At 38.1% G+C, this 25,618-nt stretch overlaps 1 protein-coding gene across 1 annotated transcript in view; it reads right to left on the reverse strand.

The window, feature by feature from the left end:
• SEMA3A (semaphorin 3A) overlaps positions 1-25,618 on the reverse strand; it is a 165,330-nt gene that overhangs the window by 49,584 nt on the left and 90,128 nt on the right. The window contains exons 5-6 of the mRNA XM_058806151.1: positions 17,513-17,606; positions 10,626-10,745 (exon numbers count right to left, since the gene is read on the reverse strand). Coding sequence (XP_058662134.1) covers positions 10,626-10,745; positions 17,513-17,606 — 214 coding nt within the window. The remainder of the gene's footprint in view (positions 1-10,625; positions 10,746-17,512; positions 17,607-25,618) is intronic.

Raw genomic sequence — 25,618 nt, forward strand, 5'->3', positions numbered from 1 at the left:
ATTATTTAATTTTCAGAATCACAGAGGTTAAAGCTCACTGAACTATAAACAGTTGGAAACATGGAGTGTAATCCCAAGGCACAGCTCTGCACAAGCTGTAATTTAAATCATATTGCATGCTAAGCTGAAAAGGCAGTGCAGGTCCCAGAGGGCATGAATAAATCTGCAGTCACTGATTTGCCACACACATTTGTGTTGGGATTCTGTAACTGTGCAAATGTGATGTCTTCCTTTAGAGCAGAGGACCTGTCATCTACTGAGATTTGTAATTAAATAACCCAAAGAACAAAAGCAATTACTCAGCCCTACAAATATTCAGGCTGAAATGTGCATGATTTCAGGAACAAAGGGAAGGGGAAGTTCCGGAGACAGAGAAAGGGAGGCTTTGAGTCTGTGATAATTCATCTGTGCCTAGTGCTGGTGGAGGCTTTAATGCATAGAACAGGTATTCACATACCTGGCTTCCTCTGAACTAATAATTCCATCGTCACAGACTCCCCTCTGAAGTGGATGTTTCTCCAGCTAAGGAGCCAATTACGCCTCCAGCTGGCTCCTTCCCACCTCAGGTGCCGGCTTTGAGCAATCAGTTGTGTTAATTGCAAGCAGCACTAAATGCCTTTTGGGACAAGCAATTCACGGTTCAGGAATGTTGCTGGGAAGGGGGCAGGTTCAGCCCCATTACCGAGAACAAACCGCAGAGTTTGCGCAGGTCGCAGGCTAAGAGCTGGAATTCTATGGAATGGGGAAAAGAGGTGGGAACAGACCAGGGGGCCATGTCCTCACATCATTAACTCTGCTGGGCATCTCAGTTAATTGATGGGGTGGGGGCTATGTGGTGGGCTGTGTGCAGCCCTTCATATTTTCCCAAGGCCCATTCCTTTGGGTCTGCCAGGCATTCTGATTCAGGCCAACAGGACTAAGACTTTGCTCCCAAAGAAGACACCTCAACTGCCCATGAACATGGGCTCCTTCCCAATAGCTGGTATTTTCTTTCTCTCTATTTGTCATAGTGGGAAAACAGTAGTTTTAAATATGCATAGGAATTGTTTGATATAAAGAAAATACTACAAGGGTGATAGCAACGCTGAATGACAAAAATGGATGATGAAGGGCAAGCATATGTAAAAAAACAGCCATTGAAGGAATGAAGAGTGATAATGAAATGAGATGAGCACAATAATGAGATCAGAAATCAGATCTTGGCTGCATAGAGGTAATTGTCATGTATTGTCAGCTACAGATCTGGTCTGTTGTACCTTTTAGTATCTATCTTTTGACTCACTACCTCGATAACAAGGTTTAACCAGTCATTTTTTCATAAGCATGGATTTCTAACATACTTGTCCATGAGCCCCTGCATGAGAACTACTTAAAAGCAAAACCCTGTCCAAATGTTGGAGGTGATGAATGGGAAGCTTGGACTGAATCATTGGAGATAAAGGGAGTTGGTGTGTGGTGGGGAGTGGGAGGTACTGGTACAAACCTCAGTCTGCAGGTGCTTAGAAATTGCGTGCAGGCTCAGGAAGTCTCTCTAATACCCTTTAGAGGCTCAGTCCCTGGTGTCCCACATGGATGTACAAAGAAAACTTCTTAAAACAAAGCCATCTTATTTCTCCCTTTAACACAGACTAAAACATTGCCAAACACTTCTGCGTCTGAAGCTGTGAATTTCATTAAATTCAATGCAACTCGCTCAGCACTCTCCATTTTTGTGTGGCTGAAACCTTTGATTCTCTCCCCACCGCCCCATGGCCAGCGTGCTCCAGTCACATCACACTTAACCTTTGCCTTGGCTTCTCAAAGAAGAATTTGTTTCAGTCTATTCACGGCTTCAACAGTTTGGCAAACTGCACTCGAGCGCCGCGCTGGGCCTTTATATTGAACACACTAATCTGATTGTTTTTCCACTCTACAAACTTTGGGTCAACAATCAAGCTGCTGCCAGAAACTAATTAATTTGCAAACAGGCCCCATTTTCACAGGGGGAGAGCTTTTGAAACCTATGTCAGCAGAGCTGGTCACACCATGGTGACATGCATTGTCATGGCATCCACTTTTCGGGGTAATTCTCCTCACTAATTTTTCACCACACACATGAACTCAAATTACCCAGTCAACAGTAAATCTCTATTGAATGCCCACCAAACTCTGAACGTGGTGGCCTGAGAAGAGGAAATTGCTATTGACAGGGTCAACACTCATTAAATTGATGGCTAGAGCAGAAGGAAAAAAGCACAAAACAACACAAGAATGCAAAAGGAAAATTCGGATGTATGTCATATCCCAATAAAGGGGGCTGTAACAGACCCACTCCTCCTTTGTTTAAATCAATTAGTATTCTGCTGCGTGACTCCTACAAACAGATTTCTGCTTAACTTGTCTGAAAAAACTGGTTAGTGACTTTTGTGAACAAGAAAGGAGGCACAGTTTGGTAGTTAAAAGTCACTGGTTTTCAAGCACCAGAGCTGTGATGAGCTCTCACAGAGATCATGGGAAACCTACTTGAATTTGCAAGGTCTGTAACACAGAGGCTTTGTCTTTGGAATCTGGCCACCTAATCTGAACTTTGCTTTTGCTTAAGCTGATTTGGATCTCTGCAAAAATGATAATTACAAAGAAACTGCTGTTGTGTAATTTAAAGTGGGTTCTGTACCAAAAGCAAAGAAAAATGCAAACTTAGAAGTTGAACACTATACCTTTTCTGGACAAATGACTCTTTTTTTCCTACTGAGATTTATCTCCAGGGAAAAGGGAGAGTCCTCCTATGAAGTGATGCATGTGGGTAACAGATAGATAGATAGACAGATAGATAGAAATTATCTTTTTAATTATACATTAACTAAAAGTAGTACACAAAGCTTTCTAGTAGAGGTTATTGCCACTGCTGGAATAATATTCTAAATTTGTCACCTTAAGTGGACAGACTCTACAAAGCCATCCACTGCCATCTCTATGTTATCCACTGAAATAAATCCATAGAAAAAATATTCCATCCTTAGCACAAGAAAAAAAAAAAAGGAAAGAAAAAACACTCATTAGAGGAGATAGAATATCACTGGGACAATTGATAATTGGAAAATTTGAGGTGTTTTTTATCATTGTGAGAAGGGCACAGAGCCCTACTCCTCCAACTAAATGTGCTCCTGGAGTGTGCTCATGCAGATGAAATTTTACACACCAGGTCCTGCTGCTGAAAGAAGCAGAGAGAACTTGGATTTATTTTTCTAAAGGATGACGATAGAAATCAACTCACCTGCACCATCAAATTTGAATCTGAACACCTCAATGAGATCACCAGTTTTACCCAGTACAGAGGTACATTGATTTATCCACATCCAGAATCTCCCCAGAGCTTGTTCTGGCTCTTTCATCCAACTGCCTTCCAGAGAAGGTGATGGGAATGGCTGCACTCTCAGATTTCACCCCAGCACAAGACTCATCAGGATTTACTGGGTTGTTAAACTGATATATGTTGATATGTTGACCTTTCAATTCACAATTGAAATCAAAACCTTAAAATTTAGCAATTTTAAGGCACATCACCAGTAGACCAACTCAGCGCACAAGAGCGAGTGCAGATCTCAAACTGTCCATCACTGGCAAGTCTCTTTTTAGAAAGACTATGCTGCAGTGATCTGGTTGGGACTGGGGTCATATCCCACACTAATTGTTTTGAGAACTATGGACTTCTTTCCTAAAATTGTATTTTATGCAGCAGAGAAACTTCTCTGGTCTCCAGTGGAAACAGTGAACAAAGAACTCTAAGCTCTCCCACTATTTTTGATCTTATATGCACTATAAAGAGAGTCACAGAATGAATGAATTGCAGCAAAGCATGGCTTCTAATCTGCACTCCCAGCTATTACATTTTTTTGGTGTGGATAGTAAGGCTGACCAAGTTAAAACCCATAAATGAGCCCATGGTTAACCATGTAAAATACACATGTCCTAAGTCAGGTTCCTGGACTAACTTGTATCCAAGTTCCTGGAGCACACTGTGGCTATTGTTCAGACCAACTGATGCAAGTCTTCCTGCTCCAGGCCATATTCTCTATAGCGTCAGGAAGGCTTCAGAATGTACAGTCAGACTAGGAGAATGTTCTCTGCTGCTTCATCTTTCCTATCCGCTTTTTCCACTCCAACCTCAAAACTTGTCCTTTGGCTACTTTTACCATCTTTTCAACCTAAACAAAACAAAATATCATCCACAGCACTGATATTTAATGAAGAAAATTACCAAATTATAGGGGGCATGGGAGGGATAGAGAATGAGAAAGAAGATCTCTTTCCTAGAATGATTTCAAATAATTTCATTTAGGCCACTTGATGGGAAGATTTTATTATTTCTGCTTGTCTTCACCTACCATCTTCATGACCTTTCTCACATCCACAGAAACTGTTAAGCACATTCTAATTGCTACTTGGTCTTTGATTTCTGAACCAAATGCTTCTCTTATTTTGTTTAAAGATACAGGGAATAGTTTTAAGACAGGTTCAACTGAATCAATTGGTTCAAATACATGAGAATCTTCTGGTCAAGTGTTCAGCAGGGCCTTTGGCTTCCTGACCTGTAACTATTTCAGATTAGGGACAGGATAAATATCTAGTAATAGCAATAAGAAAGAGCCCTTTATTTTCTGATTTCAAAAATTATTCATTTCTTCCAAGAAAAAAAGAATTGGTAGTAACAAAATATGTATATAGATAAAGCTTGTTAGATTGCAATGAGAAAAACAAATTAAAATTCATACTCAATCTCTCAAATATGGATCTACAGACTTAAGGAGAAAAAAAAAAAACAAACCTTGTAAATTGAGTTTGTGTGCCATTCTGTTCACAGTATTATGCCACCGTCACCATAGTTTCTGAGCACTTCCTAGCACTGTGTTCGGTGACATTAGCATTTGTCACACATGGAATTTATCACTGTGAAATTATTTATTACTATTCTTAGCAATGGAGATAGTGGGAATGGGGGGGTGGGAGGACTTATTGAGTGAGAAATGAGGCTCGCATATCTGGACATGTTTTGTGCCACAAGGGTCGGAGCTGCTCATGCTTCTTCTGCAAGCCGTGGAGGGAAAGTGTGGAACTCAGTCCACACTGCAGCCTGCATGACAGGACGTATCAGCTGCTCAAATATAGAAATGCCTATTTTAAATGCAAGAGATCCCTTCACAGGAAAATTAACAGCAAAAGGACAACAACAAAAAAAAAAAGACACAAAAAAAATTCCCTCAGTGTTTTCACTCATAAGGTTGTTTAAATATGTCCTTGTAAATTCATGGGTAATGCAGACCTGGAAGAGGCTTCTCAGTCTACTCACTGTAGTCTCTTGGGATGCCAGGCAAGTGTGCTATATAATAACACATAAAATGTTACCTGAGTTCCTCTGAAAACCAGCTAGGCTGCCTCACTGACTACTTCTATTGGACAGCTTTTTCTAATTTCATTCCCATCATATTTCAAGACTTCTAATCTGAAGACTAAATAAATTCATATGCAGTTCGCAGTTCACAGTTTTGTTTTTGATTTCATGGGGTTTTTTGTTTGTTTGTTTGTTTCTGTAATGTCCTTTGTTTAAACAGCTCTTCTCTTGATGGAGATTTACTGTATTTGTAGCATCACTGACCTCCTTCCTCCAATAATACCTTAGATGTATTTTATGAAACAACCCCAGGTACCAGGATAGCTGGGTTCTGTGGCCCCTTCCCACAGCTGATACCTGTATTTTGCATGCTGTGTTTCTGGATTGAGAATGTGCATGAGGTGAGCTGGAAAAAGGGAAGCAGGAAAGGCATTTAGGAACAAGGGAGTGGCACAGCAGAAGGGCCATCAGTGGTTATGTACAACTAGGAAAAGGGTTTGGTGTGGTTGACCAAAGACTAATTATAGGTTCAGAGATCAGAACATGTACACACCCAAGTCTCAGCAAGAGTAATTAATTTCTAACATTTTGATGCATTTAATGCATTTTATTAGAGAAGTAAAAATCCTGTAAAATATCTTCAATCTTTTCTTTCTGTTGCAGACATTAGTCTACTGTGCAATACATACATACTCAAGATCATGCGTGTAATGCCAATGCTGGGACATTCAACAAAGTGTCTGAAGTGGAAACTACACAAAGTGATGTCTACAGGTCTGTTTGAATGCCAGGAGAGTATCAAACCTATGTTTCCTGCCTTGGACCCTGTTAAATTTAAGAAGGCATTTTCTTTTTTATTGAACAGTCGCTCAGCCTCTATAACTCTCAGCTGTTTATGTAACTGTAAAGTAAAGATTACCAAGGACAATAACCTCAGGGAACTAAGCACAGTTACTATTCCACTTTAAAAATTAAGCCATGGAAAGTATGCTAAAATAATATCATAGAGTGGTTTAAACCCATAAAAAGCAAGGAAATTCCAAGCCAAGTCTGGAAATCCAGACTGACAATCTCTCTTAACCCTTGGTCTAGTAAAGAGGGTGAGTGAGGCCAGTGTTTCTGGGGTGCAAACCTGATTCATAATACTATCCTAATGCAGCTTTTGTGATTTCATTTCCTTTCAGATTTTGCTCAGCCCAATCCTGCTTTGCTTTTAAAATAAATGTTTATGGCTATTCATTTTACAAAATGTTCACAATTTAAGGCCAGATCCCCTGTGCTCAAGTCAGAGAAGATGAGAGCGGCTTTAAGCTCTCTCCTTCCACTCCTCTAATCTTCAGCTTGAAAACTGCCTTGGGTGCACTGCCTTTGCATTGCTCAGCATTTGCTCTGGTAGACTGCACTGCCAGTTCTGCCTTTTTGCCTGCAGCCATGCCCTGAGCCCTTGCAGGAAGGCGTGGGGATGGTGCACAGCATCTCTGCAGCAGGGAACTCCCTGGCACCAGGGAAAGCTGCTCCCACCTGCACAGCACTCTACTCATCTTTTTTCTTAACTTCTGCAGCAGTTCATGGAAGCAGGACACGATCCATGCTTCTTCAAAGTAACTTTATGCCTCTGAACTATGAGAGGCAATGGCACATTTAAAGGGAATCGTGTACTTGCCAATAGGCAAGACTTTGTAAGGTTTATGTGTGACATCAAGGCCATAGTTCCTTATAGTAAAGCTGAACAAAAAATTTTTTTCAACTTCAAATTTTTTTTTCTCTGAGAGTACAAAACAATTCTTGACCCTCACTGGGACTGAGTAAGATTGCCAGTTTCTTTTGTGCAGAGAAAACTCCATGCACGTACCAGAGGAGCCAGTAATGTTCAAGAGTGCATAAACATGGCTTATAACAAAGCACATGATTCAGTCTGGGGCACTGAACTGCAGCTTTTCTTGTCCAAGATGACTTCCCTGAGCACCAGCTTTTTTTACTGTGTTTTTGCAAATGCTTCCTTGTCACATCTGGCCAACTCTGTATCAATAATTAAATATACATTGCTACAGTGACTGATGTATGGTTCCCTAGCTTCTAGATGAATGCCCTGACTACATGGCTATAGAATCAGTCTCCCTTGTTTTATTTGGCTTGGTGACTGTTTAATTATTTATACAAAATGAAAGCTTTAGAAGCCTGTGAGTATTTAATATCTCTAAGAGACTTAAGAAGTCTTTAAGAGCTGCTGGTCAGCACCTTCCCTTAGGCTGGGCACAGTTCTCTTCCCCAAAACATACTATTTCTGTAAGAAGGTTGAGCATCTCCAAAATGTGACTGTGTGATGTCTGTAGTAACTCTGTGTTCCTTCTTAAATCCCCAAAACTTAATCACTCTGTGTAATGTTGTTCTACTTTTATGCCAGTTCAGGGCAAGACAATTTCTGGGAAAAGTTCACAAGCCCTTCACGTGCAACTGTCTCCTCCTCTCCATTTTTGGTACCAATCAGCTGTGTTTTCTGCAGCCTGTCAGCTCTGACCTTAGCCTCAGTATGGAAAAAGCAATTTAGCTCCTGCTCTGCCTGAAGTAAACACTAGTAAGGACTTAGAACTGGATATCTCATCACCTAACTATTAAACTCTCCAGAGATGAGAATTTGTCTCTGAGTTTGATCAGAACTCTTGCAGCTTTCAGTATATGCCCCTTAGAATACTGCTTTTTTTACCTGAGGCTAAGCACACTGTAAAAAACAACTAGGAAAGAAAACCCACCACTACACAGAAAGCCATGTATTTGCTAAAAAACTTGTAAAGGTCTGCAAACTTAAGGTTCAAAAATAGTTTGTATAGATCTTTAAGAAAGGAGTGAACACCTCAATCTTCAATGAGAGCTTGTTTCATTAAAAGCATATCCACTTCAACAACATGCAAACACAGAGCTTCTTTTATAATTATATTTTAAAAAGAAAAATGACAAATTACAAGCAATTATCAAAGGACTGGCATGCCTGCAGAGTTTCAAACCTGAACTATTATCACTTTTGGATTTCCATGCGAGATGCTGAAATTAGGAGAGCTGTGTGGAAAGGCTGCCAGGATCTTATCACTGGGAAATTAACAGTAAAGCCTCAGAGCCTCTAATAGGAATGTTGTAGTGCAGATTTTAGGCCAATCTTTCCATATTAGGAAGGTAAATGTATTAAGTTGCAGCAGAGAGAGAGATTTCAAAAATGTACTTAAGGATCGTTCTCTATTAAATTATGGACAGTTATAAGAATAATTTCTAAAGGTTTCAATTTGATTCTTATCTTGTTTTAAATTAAGTTTGAAACTTTCCATACAGGAATATAGTGCAAGAATTTTATTTCAGAGTTGGAAATCACCTTCACCCTGGGATACAAAAAATGCTCTTTCTACTGTTATGCTCATTTTGTAAAATACTTAAATTCAAGAAAGCTTGAGATTCATCAGCTCCCCACCTCGAGCACAGAGCAGTTGTGGTTTCTGCCCTGTCAGATGTAACCTCAGTGCTAATTTGGGAAAAGCCGTTCTCACATGGAGCGCTGAAAGACTGATAACCGAATCCACAACGGAATGACACGATTTCAGCAGGGAAGTACAGGGCCTGTGGACAATGGCTGCATTTTCCCACTGCATAAATCCTCCTGACTCAGCTGTCATTGTGCAAATCTACTGCACAAAAGCAGATTTTGCTTGCATGACTGGGTTTAAAGTGTCATTACGACTCTCATAACTGAAGCTGATGTTGGTCATCTTTAACACATTATTGCTCTACCAGGTATCAAGATAGATGGTTATGCCTATAACCCTTGTACTTTACTCTTTCCTGAAGACCAGAAATCTTGTTTACTGTCATAATAAAATAACCCAACGAATACAATTTTTGTGTTACTGGATAACACAGATTGTAGAGCTGAAATGCTGTAGACCTGAATCAGTTCTCCAGACAGATAGCTGTCCACATGAATTGCAGCAAAACTAAATTTAACAGGATATGCATCAGATTCATAAACTCGCAATATTAAAATACATATCCATACTTGTCAGATAGACACTTATGTCATATGTGCATCCAATGTGTGTTATATATAGAGTTAATCCAACTTGCAAGAGCATCTTGTGGTTTTAATTATGAGTCAGGGGCTGATGTTGTTATGGATTGTATATACAGCTGATGTGATATCCAGTTTGATATTAGAAGGTCTTGACTAGCTAATAACAAACTGTGTTTTAAAACATACTCTGCTCTTACACATTAAAATTTGTGTGAACAGTTTGCACTACATTGTAAAACCACATAAGAAAGCCTGAACCTCACCAGAGACATAAATAATATGGCTAGGAGCAAAAAATGTCTAAGAATAAAATAATTTGTGAATTCAAAAACAGGAGTGCAGGTGCAAGCAGTATGTACAGCCAAAGTAGAGCTAGTTAACACTTAAAAAATTAAAATTTAAATTAACTCAGCAACTACAGTAAGTATTACTTAATTCAAATGTCAGCTTTTTCAGACAATGAATTCTCATTTTGAAAATGCTCATATCCTTGTATAGCCAAAGCCAAGTGTAATTCCATTTGAGCTATTGTAAATTTGACTTCAGTAGAACTTGGATAGAGTACTCAGATGCATTCTAAAGTATATTGGTACATGAAGGCAAAATCAAATTTCCTCTGAAACTATCTTCCCTGCCTCAGACATGCAAATAAACAACCACAGGCTTGATTGCTAATATCCATACAATAATGCAAGAAATTGTGCCTTGCTAAACTGTTGGATATTTTGCAACCAAATCACTTGGAATCCCCAGGACCCTTTTTTATTTTCCAAACTCCTGACAACTCTGGCTTGCTCATCAAGTTCTGCTGGGTGACTTTCAGCTGGATGTGGCCAGCATCCCCTTCAATCCAGCCAAAATTAAACCCTGTACAAAGCACAATCCTGCCCAAGGCTCTGGAGCTACTTGGTGCTCATGTGTGGCTGATGCCTCAGGCCCTGAGCTTCTGTCCAACTTGCATGACTATGCTGCTCATACTGTCTGTGTATGTTTTAAATTTAATCACACTCCACAAATCTCAGCGTAATTAAACCAAAAAATGCTTCTTTATAAATCACTTTTGATTAGTTTAACTGGTTTAAGGCAGAATTCTGCCCCAAATAAAAGAGGAGTGTATATGTCACAGATGTTGCTGGAACAGAGCTGTGTGCTAGCCTTTAATGGCTGGATGACTGTAAGCAGAGAAATGTGCATTTTACATACCATTTAGCCACCGGGAGTCGTGCTGCTCTGTCCTGATGGGATGGTGATGCCCCAGAGTTCGGAAAATGGCAAAGTCCCTGCCCATGAAGTCTGCTGCTGTGCCAGAGTACAGTTCTCCATCTGCAGGAGGACATAACTGTAAGCAATATTCCCCAATTTTCCAGTCATGGCAAGTCAGAGAAAGCTGTCATATGTTCGTATTTCACTAATAGGGATAATGAGTAAATTACAAAACAGCAAGCCATATGCAACGTATTGTCATTGAAAATAGAGATTAGACCCAATTCCTCACTGCAGAGCTTAATTGTAACCTCTTGGAAATGAGCTGTATCTGCAGACTGCTGGTGTGCTTTGCAAAAATGTGTTTGGATTCTTAGGCTGGAACAGCGACAGCCAGTGCACCTACCCTGGCAGGCAGGAGTGTGCAGCCTCAGAAAACCCACCTAACTGTGAAATTGCCCTGTTTAGCACAGGAGTTTGGTTTGGAGGCCTTCCAACCTACAGGGTTTATGTGACTCTGGAAACTGAAGAGTCCAGCTCAGCCACTTTTGGTTCAGAAAGTCCTTAGGTCCCTCCAATTTTTCCTGTAGAAATTATGTGGTTTTTACTTTGGTTTGTTTAAGGGCCTTTTTTGTTTTGTTTTGGGTTTTTGCTTTTGGATTTGTCGTTTTTGATGTTTGTTTGTTTTTGTTGTTGTTGTTGTTGTTGTTGTTGCCATTTTATTATAGTTTGTTTTTTTACCCTTTTTTCTGAGCAGGTCCTCAGAAAAACAGTATATTTTACAGGAAATACAGAACATGCCTTTCTGCTTTGGCCACCTTTGTAACTGGTACTGGCAAAGGGCAACAGCTAAGGGAGAAAATAAACGAGGTCATTCCCTGCTACCCTGACCCCCACACAATTCACAGTGAACAACTGAACTAAAAATTGACCTGTGATACTCCAGCCCATAAATGGCACATACACAGCCTGGCTGGAGATGGAACCCATCCCAGTGTGTCCCTCCTCAGCCACAGAGGAGACAGAGGGAGTACGGAAAGAGAGACTGACTAAATTCAGGAGCAGGTCAAGTTAAATACCTGCCAGCTGGAGGAGAGTGTAATAATAATAATAATGACATTGTAACGAGAGCCACAGAAAAGAACCAGGGATCAAAGTACAGCACATATCTTTCTGACATTAATTTACAGCTTGTCCATGAAATCACTCCGAATCAAAAATGCTAAAAATGCATTTTTTTAGGACTGTGTTCTACATCTGTATGTGAAATGAGATAACCTACCCTGTGCTGGTAAAATGGAATTAAAGAGCATTATTCCTTCCAGCTACTACTTTAAAACTACCCATATTACACGGGTCCCTTGTGAAAAAGTCAAGTTTGAGGATAAAATAACTCTTTCTTTAGCTAAGGTAATACATTTTTCATGGTCATCATGAACTCTACCATATCCTCATTTTAAAACACCCTTTTAGGAACATTTTTATCATTTTCATGGCAATTTTAGGCATTTCCATGGCAGGACAACCAGATCCAAGCATGCCTACTGCATATCACTGTCATCTTTTTCCCTGAACACTGACACCATGAAATCACCAAGTGAACTGGAGTGGCTCTGCAGCCATATGGTAGCTGTGAAAGTCAGGAGGGGTGAAAACATGATAGCGGAAAGGCGTGGAATTGAATGAATTCACAGCAGAGATTAGAGGCAAATAGACCAGTCATGCCCAGCAGGAGGTGTAATCAGAAGGGAAACAGAACAGCATATCATTAATTAACGATTTACCATTCTTCTGTGTCATTTTCAACTTTTTTTTGAAGGGGAGACAATCACTTAATTATAGTTATTATTATGTACAGAGTATGCAGCTGAGATTTTAAAGATCATAAAACCTTTTTGCCTGTGAAAAGGGCTTTGATGCTATGCTTAACCTTTCTTTAACCTTATCTTCATTTTCTTGTCTTTCAATCCCCAGAGAGTTCTGATAAATCAATAGAAATCAAAGGGGAAAGGAAAAACCAACAAGGGCTATTTTTCTTCTTAGTTATCAACAGATCTAAAGGTCAATCAGTCAAGAAAAAAATCTATATTTAATACTATATTGCTAAAATTTAACCAAACGCAATTTGAAAATGAATGAAAATTATACATTTGAAATATTTAGAATTGTAAGGTTGTTTTGACACCTCAGTTTCTAACTTGATATATAAAAACCACTGGAAATTAACATATTTTCCAGGCTGGACTCAGCTCAACCCAAGAGGACACTACAAGGCTCTTGTGGCTGATACTTTTTCTTCAATGGTGACAGGATAAAAGTTTTGCCAATAACTGGCTTCAGCATGTTTAAAATGAGGAAGGGTCTGTAGAAAACTGTCTGACCTTTCTATCATCCCTACTACAGCCCCCACAAGTTTCAGTGTACCCAAACCACTGCCTGCAGTTTGAACTGATCTGCTGTAGTCATGCAAAAAGGGGATTTTGACTTCTTCCAGACAGAAATACCAAGGAATACCATTTATTTTTGTAAGGCTTTAGATAATTTTTGCAAAATTCAGGGTGAGCCTCAAGTCATGTCCCAGATGTGCACATCCTTTAAGTTAGTGCTATGCAAAAGCTATATGAGGATTCTGCCTCCTGTCTAGATAGAAGTACATTCATCTTTATTTCCCTGTGCATACTTTCTTTTGGACTGAAATTCACTCATTGCTAGTCTGGAAAATGATTCTTTAATGTCACAGATAATCTTCACTGTGTTACTTCTACTGTCAGCAGTTTAAAAAGAAGTTTTATAAACTTTAAGAAGAAAGTGGAAATTAATAGTTTGAAAACTGACAAACATTTATCGAAGAGAAAGAATAAAGGAGAAAAAAAAAAAGAAAAAATTAGTCAATTTGTATTTCCAGCCCAGCAGCACAAAGGAACCACTGTCCAGAACTAAAGGATGGCCTTCAGTTGTTTGCATAAGTAAAAAATATCTTTTGGACCAAAACCACCTATTGTAAAGGAGTAGCATGATGACACACAAATGCAAACAGAGATACATATATTGACTTTACTGAATAAAGAGGCAACAATTAAAGTCCATAGTAATTCTGATTTTTGGAGGGGAGGAAACTTTTACACAAACAGCACAGAACTCTGAATAACTCCCCAAGGTCATGAGATACAAAGATGTTGAAAACTATGCAAAGTGCATCTATTTGATAAATTGTATCTATTTGATAAATTGCTTCTATTCAGCTTTTAAGTAAGATGGCATTCTGAAAGAAAGTAATTTGTGGAGAGTAAAAAACTGTAAACTTTCTTTTCAAAGTAGTAAGGAAGTTGAATGAATGAGGAATGTAGGCAAAGCCAAGCCCTGAATGTCACCATTGCTCTCAATGGTGAAAGGGTTCACAAATGAAATCTATCCTTGGTTAAAAGGTTTATTCAGTTAAGATTTTCAGACATAGAGGTGGTTTGACTTCACTTCTTTTAAAATCAATAACTAAAATTTCCCAGAAATTACAGTAATTTTAAAATCTTGAACCTCATATGTACTTACTAGCTAATTTCTAAGAAATAGAGTACTAAAGTTCTTAACTAGTGAAAGGCCACTGTCTTTCAGATCATATTAATACACATTTGGGAGCATTAAGGCACCTAAACTGATTTTTAAAAATGAAAGAATAAATAAAATCTAAAAGGAATTGTGAATGGTAAAAGAAAAGAAAAAAAATCAGTGAGGCACAGGAGCATAAAAAGTTTTGAGGTTTCTGGATTACCAAAGCTTTTGAAAAACCCAAATGGTCATTTCCCTAAACAAACAGTTGTTGGGACAATGCCGCCTCCTTCTCTGAAGGTTTATTTTTTTTTCAACTGTCCCAATAGAATTCCTTTAGTCTAACACATTCAGTGATATTTTCTCCTGTGATTATATTCCTTGGACACCATGCTGCTTCTCATTTTTCTCCCACACTGGAATACTCGTGAGTGGTGCCCAGGGATTTCTGGGTCTCCACATTTCATGCATTAGCCCACTCAAATGGAGAGTGTGTAGTTAGCAGCACAGAGATGGGAATGGCTGCACACAGTCTTACATTACTAGGAACCACTTGTATCATGCTCCCAGCTGGCTTTTACTGTAGAGTAGGGCAGCAATAACCAACTTTAATGAACAACTGTTAAAAAAATAATGAAAAATGTCTGCAGGTGGATGGAACAAGGAATGTATACTGGAAAAATATTGGAACAATTTAATAATGATGAACTGTTTATTTTCGTTTTGCTTTAGTGTGGTTTTTTTGTTTTTTTTTTTCAAATGCTATTGATTTTTTTAGGAGAGAGGGAAAACTGAAGATTCTCTTTACACTGGTAAGAGTTTGTTTCAGCTGAAATACAGAATAGGCCTCCTGGGTACTAACGGCTATTTAAGACCTGAAGTTACTTTTTTGCAAATTAACATTTACGTTTTGCCCAAATTCCTGCATTTCACTTACCTAAAATTTACTTTCTAGTTATGGTGTCAAAAACATATTGTCGTTCCACACTTTGCAAAACGTCTGTTTAGTGTTTCTGATGAAGAAGAGAGATAATGTTTCCCTCCTCTCAGCAACCATCTAAATTACTCTTCTCAGCCACTTTTTAACTTTCCTGATAGTTACTTACAATTACGAATTATAACACTGCATTTTAATGAATGCTGGGGAATTCTTTTACGTAGCTGCCCTCTTAAATCTTAGATAAACCATGTTCACTAAAGAGGACAAATATTCTGAAGGGGTGGGAGTAGTTGAATTTCAGCTCAGCCCGGAGAAGAGAAGCAGCAGTGTATCCACGTCCCTGTTGTGACATTTTTGTGTTTAAGAGGCTCCTCTGGCCTGCTTGCCCTCACTCACTGCTTCCCTCCTGTGCTCCCTGCTTTGGACAGCAGCTGGACCAAACCTCTCCATCTCCAGCCATTGCTTGCCCAGTCCATCCCCTGTTTCTCAACTGTTTTGGGGGTGGAAGTTATTTTGCCTTGGGTCATCATTTTACCATAAAAAACAAGGTGGTTTTGGCAAAGAGGAGTTATTTTTAGGCAAAGAACCAATGGTGAATTTGGCATACACCATCTGCAATACACACTCAGCAGAAAAGGGCTGCAGTAAATGCAACATCATAACCACTAATGCAGTGTGGCTGTGAGGCAACTATAAGGAGGCAGAGAAAGAAGGCTGCTCATGTTCAGGATGCAGGAATGCTAATTTCAGTTTCTCACTGAGTTTTGTGTGACTGAAGCAGAAATTTTTCATTGGCTTTGAATGCTCAATTTGCACCATTTTCTATTGTGTTTTTACACCCAGTGGCTCTAACTGAAGCCTGATCGAAAACAAATGATCATGCTCAGTCTATTCTTTATTAGAAGGAAATATACATGGAGTGAAAATTATAGTGTAAGGAAGTGGGCTCAAGAAAGCAAAGATGTATTAAAGAGATGAAATCTAAGCCAAGGGAAGTAAGATAATCATATTTGTGACAGACTGAGAGAAAGAAAAAAAAAAGGAATGTGAAAAGCTAGATGCTGTTGACTTTGTGCAGTTGCATACCAGTTATACCATGTAATACTGGCTTGTCATCATTCTCTTCTTTAGTGTATATTAAAGTAAATAGTAAAGCTATTCACTTGAGAGTAGCTCTGTCACAAATTCAACTTGCTCCAGGCACCAATTTATACACTGGCCTTTTACACACACTTTTTTCCTTTCTGTTTGTACAGGGTACAAGTTGGAGCAAGATGTGGATGTCTTTCCTGTTTTTCCTGTTAAAAAGCATGTGTCCCCAGGTTAGCTCATCACCTGGGATCATTATGGGCTTTTAAGATCAGGAAATGAGGCACACTTAGGACTAAATTTTTGTTGCTGTGTCTTTTGAATAGCTTAATTTTTAAATGCAAAGTAAATAGAATAAGGGCAGACGGTAAGCAAGGCCCTAGGCTAACAATATGGACAAAGGCCTGAATAAACCAATGTATCTCATTATGTGTCATTTCCTGAAGACTTCTAAAATATGAGAATCTCTAATTTTCTCAAACTATTGTTGGATTTGAAGTTGTAATAAATTGCCAGAAAGTTACATGTAAAGATGGTAAAGATAAGGTGGCTACACCTAGGCAGAGGTGTAGGGAAAGAAGAATCTGTTTCCTCCTAATTTAGTCTCATAAAACATCCCTTTGCCTTTTTTGTGAAGGTGAAGTAAAGCAATGAATATATTTAATTTAATTAGATAAGTTAAATCAATTAGATAAATTAAATCAATTGCATTAGTTCAATTAGATTGACACAGTCCAGTTGCTCCGTATTTACATATTCCATGAAATGAAGTATTACCAATTCAGAAACAGTTAATTTATTTCTTTTTGATCTGGCCAGGAATTTAACTTTATATACTGTCAGACAGAATCTCTTCAGCTGAAACATCACCTTAGGGCCTGGACCAGGGGCTGTTCATTGATCTCCAGCTTCCATGCAAGGTAAAGCTGGGTGACAGACATTCCTTGGCAGAAAAACTGATGTAAGGAATTATTTATTCCTGCTCTCACTGAGCTCTCAGCTGTGCTGGTGTGACCACCAGTGTGGCCAGTCTGTAAACTGGGTGATTAAAATGCCTCCACCAAGATGTGAGAAGGAAAAACACTTAGCAGAATCAAGGTATAAAGCAGCTCTTGTGGCACCTGAATCTTGGCTTACACCTCAGGACATTTGGGTCAACTGTATTAAAAGTAAACCAGAATTGCTTTAACTTGGAAATAAATTGCATAAAACAAATGCCTATTGTAGGTGCTGCAAGGAGAAAAAAAAAGGCAGAAAACTGGTAAATTATTTACAGTGAATGTACATCTCATTGAACTTGTTATGTGGCACCTACCTACTAAAAGTGAAGCTGTCAGCAGTTTGGGATCATAAGGGCTTTTCCCCCGCCCATTTTCAAAATGTGACTCTTCCATTCTAAAAATGTTGTCCTGTGAAATAAAAAAAAAAAAATTTAAAATTTTAAAAAATTTAAAAAGAAGGTAAAAGCAACATTATTTCATTAAAGAAAACTAAGAAGTAATTTGAACTGTGTTCAAGAAGAGTGCAGTGTATGTGAGTCCCAGTGGGGTTTGTGGCTTCAGGGAAGTCAAATTGCACTGGGTGAGGATCTGGTAAAAGTGCCCATCTCCTAATCAGTATGTGCTGAATGCTGGTCAAAGGCAAAAATACACATAAACAGCTTGCGTCTCTTCTGTTGCACTTCACATATAATTTATTTTCATATTAATTTTCATGGGTTTATTGAATTATTTTTGCTTTCACTGAGAACACAACTGAGTAACAGTAACTGAAGAAGCAGGAATTTGAAACTTTTATCTAAAAAAAAGATAAAATTTATTTTTTACTGACTGTTATTTTCTGAAATGTGCTACCACTGTAGATTAGTACACAACATGGTGTGAAATTCTGCTTTTCCTAGCCTGAGTATATCCTCAAATTCAATTTCAATTGCATCAGGAAATCTATTATTATTACTACTACTATTACTACTACTATTATTATTATCATCATTATTATTACTACTACTACTACTACTACTACTACTACTGCTCCTCAATGCCTTGAGATGACACTTTTAAAATATATAGGCTGAGGGCAAATCATAGGGGAATATAAACCAAGATTAAAAAGGGCCTCAGTCAACACCAAGTCAAATGAGGTAAATAAATCCAAAGCAATGGGCTTTTCAGTACATTTAATTAATTTTAACTGGGGAACCAAGTCTGCCAATCAATTTGAATAGTATGTTTATCTTACATTTTGCACTGAGGATAAAACCAGAAGAATAGATGCTTTGTGCACAGAAGTTTTCAACATTCACAGAAGACTTGTGAAGAGCTCAGCAAAACCTGGGATTTCCATTTCCCACCTGCATTGTGGTTAATTTGCAGATATCTAATTAAGTCAAGGAGCCCCAAAGAGAAGAGATCAACGTCCACCTTGGAAGCAGCATCCTCCTTGGCTCCCTGCCTTCCCCATATTGCTCATCCTTACAAGGACCAAACACACTTCCAAACTGTGTTATTTTAAACCCACTGTGTCCATGATTCTGTAAGCCACAGCCTACAGATTTTATTACAGGCTTGTTCAATTACATCACACAAGCATGTATTTATGTGTATTTATTACATATTTTCAAAAGCACGTGAGATGGAACTCACATTTCCTTCCATTCACTGAAGAAAAAGGTGAAGGGAGAATGAACAGTTAGGAGGACAGCCCTGTATGGCTTACTGCACTGTAAGATAAAAAGGTTGGACACAGCTGAGTGAAGTTTGTTCCCAGAAAATCTCCTAAGGCATGTTCTTGTACATGCAGCCTCCCTGATTATGTTTATACAGTCATCCTGGATCTGTAGTATCTGACAGAGTATTAACATTTCTCTCTCTGCTGTTGTATTTCTTTCTGGTTCTTAATAATCCAGACACATTCCTTGCTTCTCTCCAGTTTTCTGTTTTGCTCCTTCTAACCAGAGATGAATAAATAATCAAATAGAAAAGCATTTCTGGAATTCTACTGTTGGGTCCATATCTAGATCTTGCACAATAAATAAAAGTAGTAAATTGATGAGAATGCTAAACCTCAACTGCAATAATAGAAGATGCCACTAATGCTACAAGCTATTATTGAAAAATGTTATTATCAATCTACATTTTCTTGGCATTTCTCCTTAGTAGATGGCAATTGCTCAACCTGAATACCAATTAATATCTGATAAGGCCACAGAGTCAGTGGCATGACAGTTAAAGCAGAATATATTCTCAAAACAATCCCATGTGTCATTATAAGACAAATAGGAAACAGATGTGGAAAGTGATTTGGTGTAGGAAGGATCTGATTTTTGACTGTATTCTTCTGGTTTATGTCACTGTGACTCTACTGATATTGGTGTGCAGAAGGCAAGAACAAGTGGAGACCCAGGTCAACCTAAATCAGAGATGATCTACCCTTCTCTTAGTGTTTGTGGAATAAAACATTTGAAATAAGAGGCCTGAAAGGGAAATCCCACAGTGTTTTCACATTTCAGTTAAAGAGCAATGAACAGACACAAACTGTAAGTTTCCAAATTTATGGGTGAGTAACAATGACAATAAATACATCGCTGTTAAGTGCCAAATAAATGTATCATGGTTAGTCTGAGACCCCAGGCAGGTCTGATAAACATGCTGTATGAAGTCCAACCTGTCACAAATAGGGCAACTTGCCCAAACAGCTTTTTGGGTGCAGAAATCAATCCACCTCTATCTACAAACCCACAGAACATACAGGCAACAGAGGAATAAACTCTTCTACATACCACCTGCCATTTTAAAAGACTAGGAAGCAATATGACTTGTGATAGATACTTGATCACACTGGTCACATTTCCACCCAAATTTCATCAGTCTGCCTGGAGATAGCAAAGAACAAGGCTCTGCTCAGAGATTTAGGGGGTCTTTGGACTATGTGAGTGTGTAGGCCCTCTTTTAACAGACAAGAGCTGTCAGATGGAAAGAATACACAGTGTTTTCAGAAAAATTCTGATCAGTTAATTGTAATTTTGGTGCTTCTTGGGTTTTGCAGTTAATTGAATACAAAGAATGGTACTGCAGTGAGTCAGCAAATGCCTGAGCCACAGACAGCAAAACCCCCTCTGTATTAAACAAATGCTCAATCTCGCAAAGCTTTATGAGGGCTATTACAGAATCAAGGACAGGAATTCATGACAAAGCACGATTGCCAGGTGGGAGAAAAGGTTTCAAGAAATGCAAAAAGAAGAAAGAGAAAAAAAAATTTCAAAGAAAGGCCTTTGTAACTCAGCCATTAGCCCAATTTATTGTCTAGACCCTTTCATTAGTTGCATTGGCATCCCAAAAGGATATTGCAATGTACTTCAAACCTTTTTTATAGATCCTTGTAGTTAAAACCTTGCTATGGCATGTTTTATGGGTTATTAAACACTAAGTTTATATTTCATTGATGCTTCTTTATAATCCATAGTAAAACCACCAAAAATGAGATTGTTTAGGTCTTGAAATTCCACAAACCCATAAAGACAACAAGTGACTTGCTGGCTCATGATATGACACGAATTGTTTCACCTAGTAAATGCTTTGCATGGAAGGAGATTAATCTTCTGGCTCCTTAAAACATATGTTTTCCTGAAACAGACAGTATGATAGATGGCAAGATTTAGCCAAAAAGAACTACAGTTAAGTCCTGGAAATGAAGGAAAAAACTGTTGTGATTCCCAACGATCTGCCACTTCCAGGCTCCAGAGACTCACTTCCAAACAGCTGAAATCCTGAAACAATGTGTCAGATCATGACACTGAGTGGTGACAAGACCTTGCTATCTGACTAGACATTTCACATATTGGTATTGAATAGCGTCAGTCAGCCAGTGAGCCAATAAAACATTGTATATATATATATATATATATATATATGTATGTATGTATGTATGTATATGTTTATGCATATATATGCTATATATACATAAATATAACAACTCTATACCTATTTATACATATATAAATAGGTATATATATACACCTATATATATAGGTACATATATATAGGCATATATATGCACCTATTTGTATATGATATATATACCTATATATATGGTATATATACCTATATATATATACACACACACATATATGGTATATATATATGGTATATAGCTAGATACATATATCATATATATTTTTTTTTAAAATTAATTAATTAAATTATTTATTTATTTATGCTCAGTATGATAACCTCTTAAACATTTTTTCTTGTATGTCTGCCTGTACCTAGACCATCCAGTACTGTCTGGAAAACGTAAATTAGCTGTTATTGGTAAATACAGATTTTATTTCCCAGTTTAGTACTAGTGCCTTGCAGGTGAACATGTGGTCAGTGAGGAAGCACTAACCTACCATCCTAAGTCTGGACAGCACTGACTGCTGAATTTCAGTGAGATTTTTTCCTGTAACTTTTCTGGCAATTGTCACAGAAATCATCCCAGGACTGCTGAGCTTAATGCAGCAAAACCACTGCGGGTCAATAATGAATAAACACAGTGAAAGCAAATGATCTGAAGAGACTTTGCTGATGGACTGTGTACAGCTACTATGGAGTCAGTACTGGTGTAAATTATCAGGCATGGAACGACAGCAGTGAAGCTCCCCAGGCATTCTAGTGCAATGGAATGAACTCATATCCTTACTCTGCTAACCCCCAAACCATAAATAGAAAGGAGCACATCTCCAGGGTATCTTTCAGAGCTAACTGATTTCCACAAGAAGCTGCTGAACAAAGAATGGTCCAGAAACATGCAATGTGCCAAGAGCCTTAGGAACTATCACAATCTTTGTTTAACAAAAAAGGTGGAGTTAGCCATAACTGTGAGAATTTTTGATGTTGGCATGCCTCCTTGCTATTTACACAGACTCTGTTGTGCTTTGATGAAGTATTTAGTAAAACAAACTGATCAAGAAAAAAAAAAAAAGACAAACCCCAAAAGTAACACCCCTGACCCAAAACCTCAGAAAAAAATAGCTCCAAATGATTTCCAGAGTGCCTGGAGCATAACAATGCATCCATTGTGCATTGGAGGACTTTAAAGCCAGTGGCAATGTCTCTTAACTGAGCAAGAAGTTGATGGCATGGAAATATTTTGTTCTCTGCATTGTTCAGTATTGTAAAGTTCAAAAGGCAAAGCTCCACTTCCCACTCAAGGGAAAAACTTTCAGACTTGTTAAGGTTTGTATTTCTCCCCTCTATGCAGAGGATCAGTTGAGGTGGCTGAATTTGCTGCCCTGGTCACAGCAGAAGGCTTCAGGTCCCTCTGAAGGAGGAGTCAGAGCAGCTCAGAACTGCAGCTCCCAAGGGCAGGACCTCGTCACTGACCACAGAGGAACCTTCATATGAAGTTAGGTCTGAGCTAAGAATGTTTCTGAAATGAACACTGCAGAGGCAGCTGATTAGAGACACCTTGGAGACTTTTACAAAACAGAAATTTGATGATTTTGCTCTTTGGGTTTTTTTTCCGCCCCTTTTTTTTTTTTTTTTCTCCTGCCTTCCAATATATTAATACCAGTGAATTTTTGATTCACCCCTTGCCCGTACAACTTTCAGTGCACACATTAAATAACTACATCAAGGCTATTTCAGAGAGAGCCTTTTGAGCAGATTTCACTCTGTGAGAATTGATTTATTTATGAATTATGTTACTTTTCAAGAATAATTTTAAGTGAAACAACTGTGAAGGATATGGCTATGTTGTTATTGTTATTATATTTCCTATTTCACACTTAATCTATTGAGTCATGAAAACTGTTAAATATGAGGACTTTGGTTTCAGGTTTGGGAATCATGCTGTTACAGAACTTTTAATGAGAAACTTTTATTAAATGTATCCCCCTGGAATGCTTTATTTTTAAAAAAGTGCAAGTGCAAATAAATATAATGTGAGAAATTATGCAAAAAATACAAATATTAAAACAAATGTAAATGTTGAGGCAAGTGGTAACCATTAGGGAAATAGGTGAAAAGTGATTGAAATAATAATGCAACTGCTTTAAATCATTAATTATTGGAAGAAAAAAAAAGAAAAAATAATAAAGAATAAAGAATAAAGAATAAAGAATAAAGAATAAAGAATAAAGAATAAAGAATAAAGAATAAAGAATAAAGAATAAAGAATAAAGAAAAAAGAAAAAAATGCACACAGTGGGCTTCTGACTTTTAGTCTTAAGGCTTCATGTATTATACGGTTTTACCTGCAACATCTGGAGGACACTGGGCTCTGCAACACCTTTATTACATTTTGCTGTTCCAACCTGAGGCTTAACGGGATTGAATTATGAAAATCAGTTTTAAAATCCTGTGGGAAATCACTCTCACTGACAGATCTTTAGTGAAATGGTGTTCCCAGAGAAAGGACTCCAGCTTGTGTAGGACCTGGAACTGAAACTTTCTGGGATGGCTGTGCTGTGCTGTGCTAAGGGGCACAGAGAAAGAACTTTGTTGAGGAGTATTTACTTGCAAAACTGATCAAGAGCTATGAAGATCTGCCCACCTCTCCATGCCTCCCACAGGCGGTTTGCTCAGTTCCCTCATCACTCCAAGATTAATCTGTGTTCTCTTCTTCAGATTCAAGAGATATTTTTTCCTCTATACTTGTAGATATTTACTGGCATTTTGGTGCCTGAAAATCTTACTTTTGAAATCAAAACAAAAGAATTGTTGTGATGATGACCAGCTCCATGCGTCATTTCTGTAGATTAATGAAAGAAAAACAGATTTCTCTTTCTGCTTTTGTACCTATACATCACTTCTACTGGAAAGTTTTCCTAGCTTCTGATCTTCAGAAGATGCCTTAAAATGCCTATTGCTTAAAATTGTCTATTGACAATTCTGGAAAGCACAAGTTTTGAAAACCTGACTCCCTAGACTGAATTTGGACAATTCACCCTCTCAATAAGTATCTTTCAGTCAATTATCAAACACCCCACACTACTTGGCTTTCTTCTGATATTAAATCTATAAGTATTTATTAATTTACCAAAACCTTTGCAAAAAGGGGAAAGTTATCAATCTATCTATCTATCTATCTATCTATCTATCTATCTATCTATCCAATTATAATCCAATGAATTTAATGAAAGGGAAAACAGCCAACTGGGCTGTTCAGGAACAGCTGGTTCAATCTATTCATTATTCCTAGCTCATGATCAGTAAGTACTTCTGCTTCCGATTGGGAGAGAAACCAAGTGTCAATGTCAAATGGTGAAGACTTGTTCACACCTGAGCACACCGGTCTGCATACTAATATTGGTATTTATAGGAATAATAGCCACTTTCAAATCACTGTGCAACATATGTAAATAAAAGGGAGGGCAGGCACAGTCAAACCGAGCAGCTGTTCAAAAAGGATAAGTGTGTTTGTGAACTTGCTTTTGCAATATTTCACAAACTAAATTCTCCAGATTTACCTGACTTTCATGCAACAGCTTTTTGGGTTTGGTTTTGTTCTTCCCTGATGATGTCGTTTATCTATTTGCACCAATTTTAAATCTCTGCCTAGTTTGGATTATGTGTTGTAATTCTACAGCAAATAAATGAGCAGAGATGAGTTTCATTGTAGTGCCATTATACTATTTATTGCTTTAGAAATTCCTGCAAGTATAGAGTGATGAAAAAAAAGAAAACAACTCAAAACAAACCAAACACACAGTTAACATGAATGAGATGTTAACCTTGACTGATTAGTAAAGACACCAAAAATGTCATCCCAATGGCATATCAGACACTAGATACCATCAAGGATATTGAATAATTCTCAGAGGACACTGAGAATTAGAATGCCTTTGTATTGCAACTTTCTGGGTTGTCAAGTGTAATACATCACCTAAGATGACTGTCTGGCTCATATAGGATGACCTCTGGAAATACAACCACCACACAATGACTGTCTGTTCCAGTCAGGTTGTTAAGTGGCCTGCATATGTAAGAAATAAGATATACAAACCTAAAACCAGTCCACGTAATTGAACTACATAACCTAAAAGTATCCACTCTTTAAGTGTGCTTATTCTTACCCCTAGCATATTTTCCATTAGAAACATTTGGAACAGATTCTAATTGCTTTAGCAGATTCTACTATTATGTTAAATAAATTATTGGGCCGTACTCTATTACATGATTGTACAAGTTTTCTGTGGTTATTTTTAGCATTCAAGACCACTTCTTTCCTCCTTTGTCTTCTGGATTTCCTGTATGTTATTAGACTGTGGTGAGGTCAGGCATCAGAGGAAATAACAGCAGTGCTGACTCCTAGACCCAATGTTTTATGAATTACTGAGCATCAGTGATGTAATGGCAATAAATCTAACCCAGCCTCAGTCTTGTGTCCTGTTGTAAATAAATGAAGTTAGCAAAGGTGTTATTTTATTCAAGAGCCTTCC

Source organism: Ammospiza caudacuta, chromosome 5 (genome assembly GCF_027887145.1).
Source record: "Ammospiza caudacuta isolate bAmmCau1 chromosome 5, bAmmCau1.pri, whole genome shotgun sequence".
NCBI classification, from domain to species: domain Eukaryota; kingdom Metazoa; phylum Chordata; class Aves; order Passeriformes; family Passerellidae; genus Ammospiza; species Ammospiza caudacuta.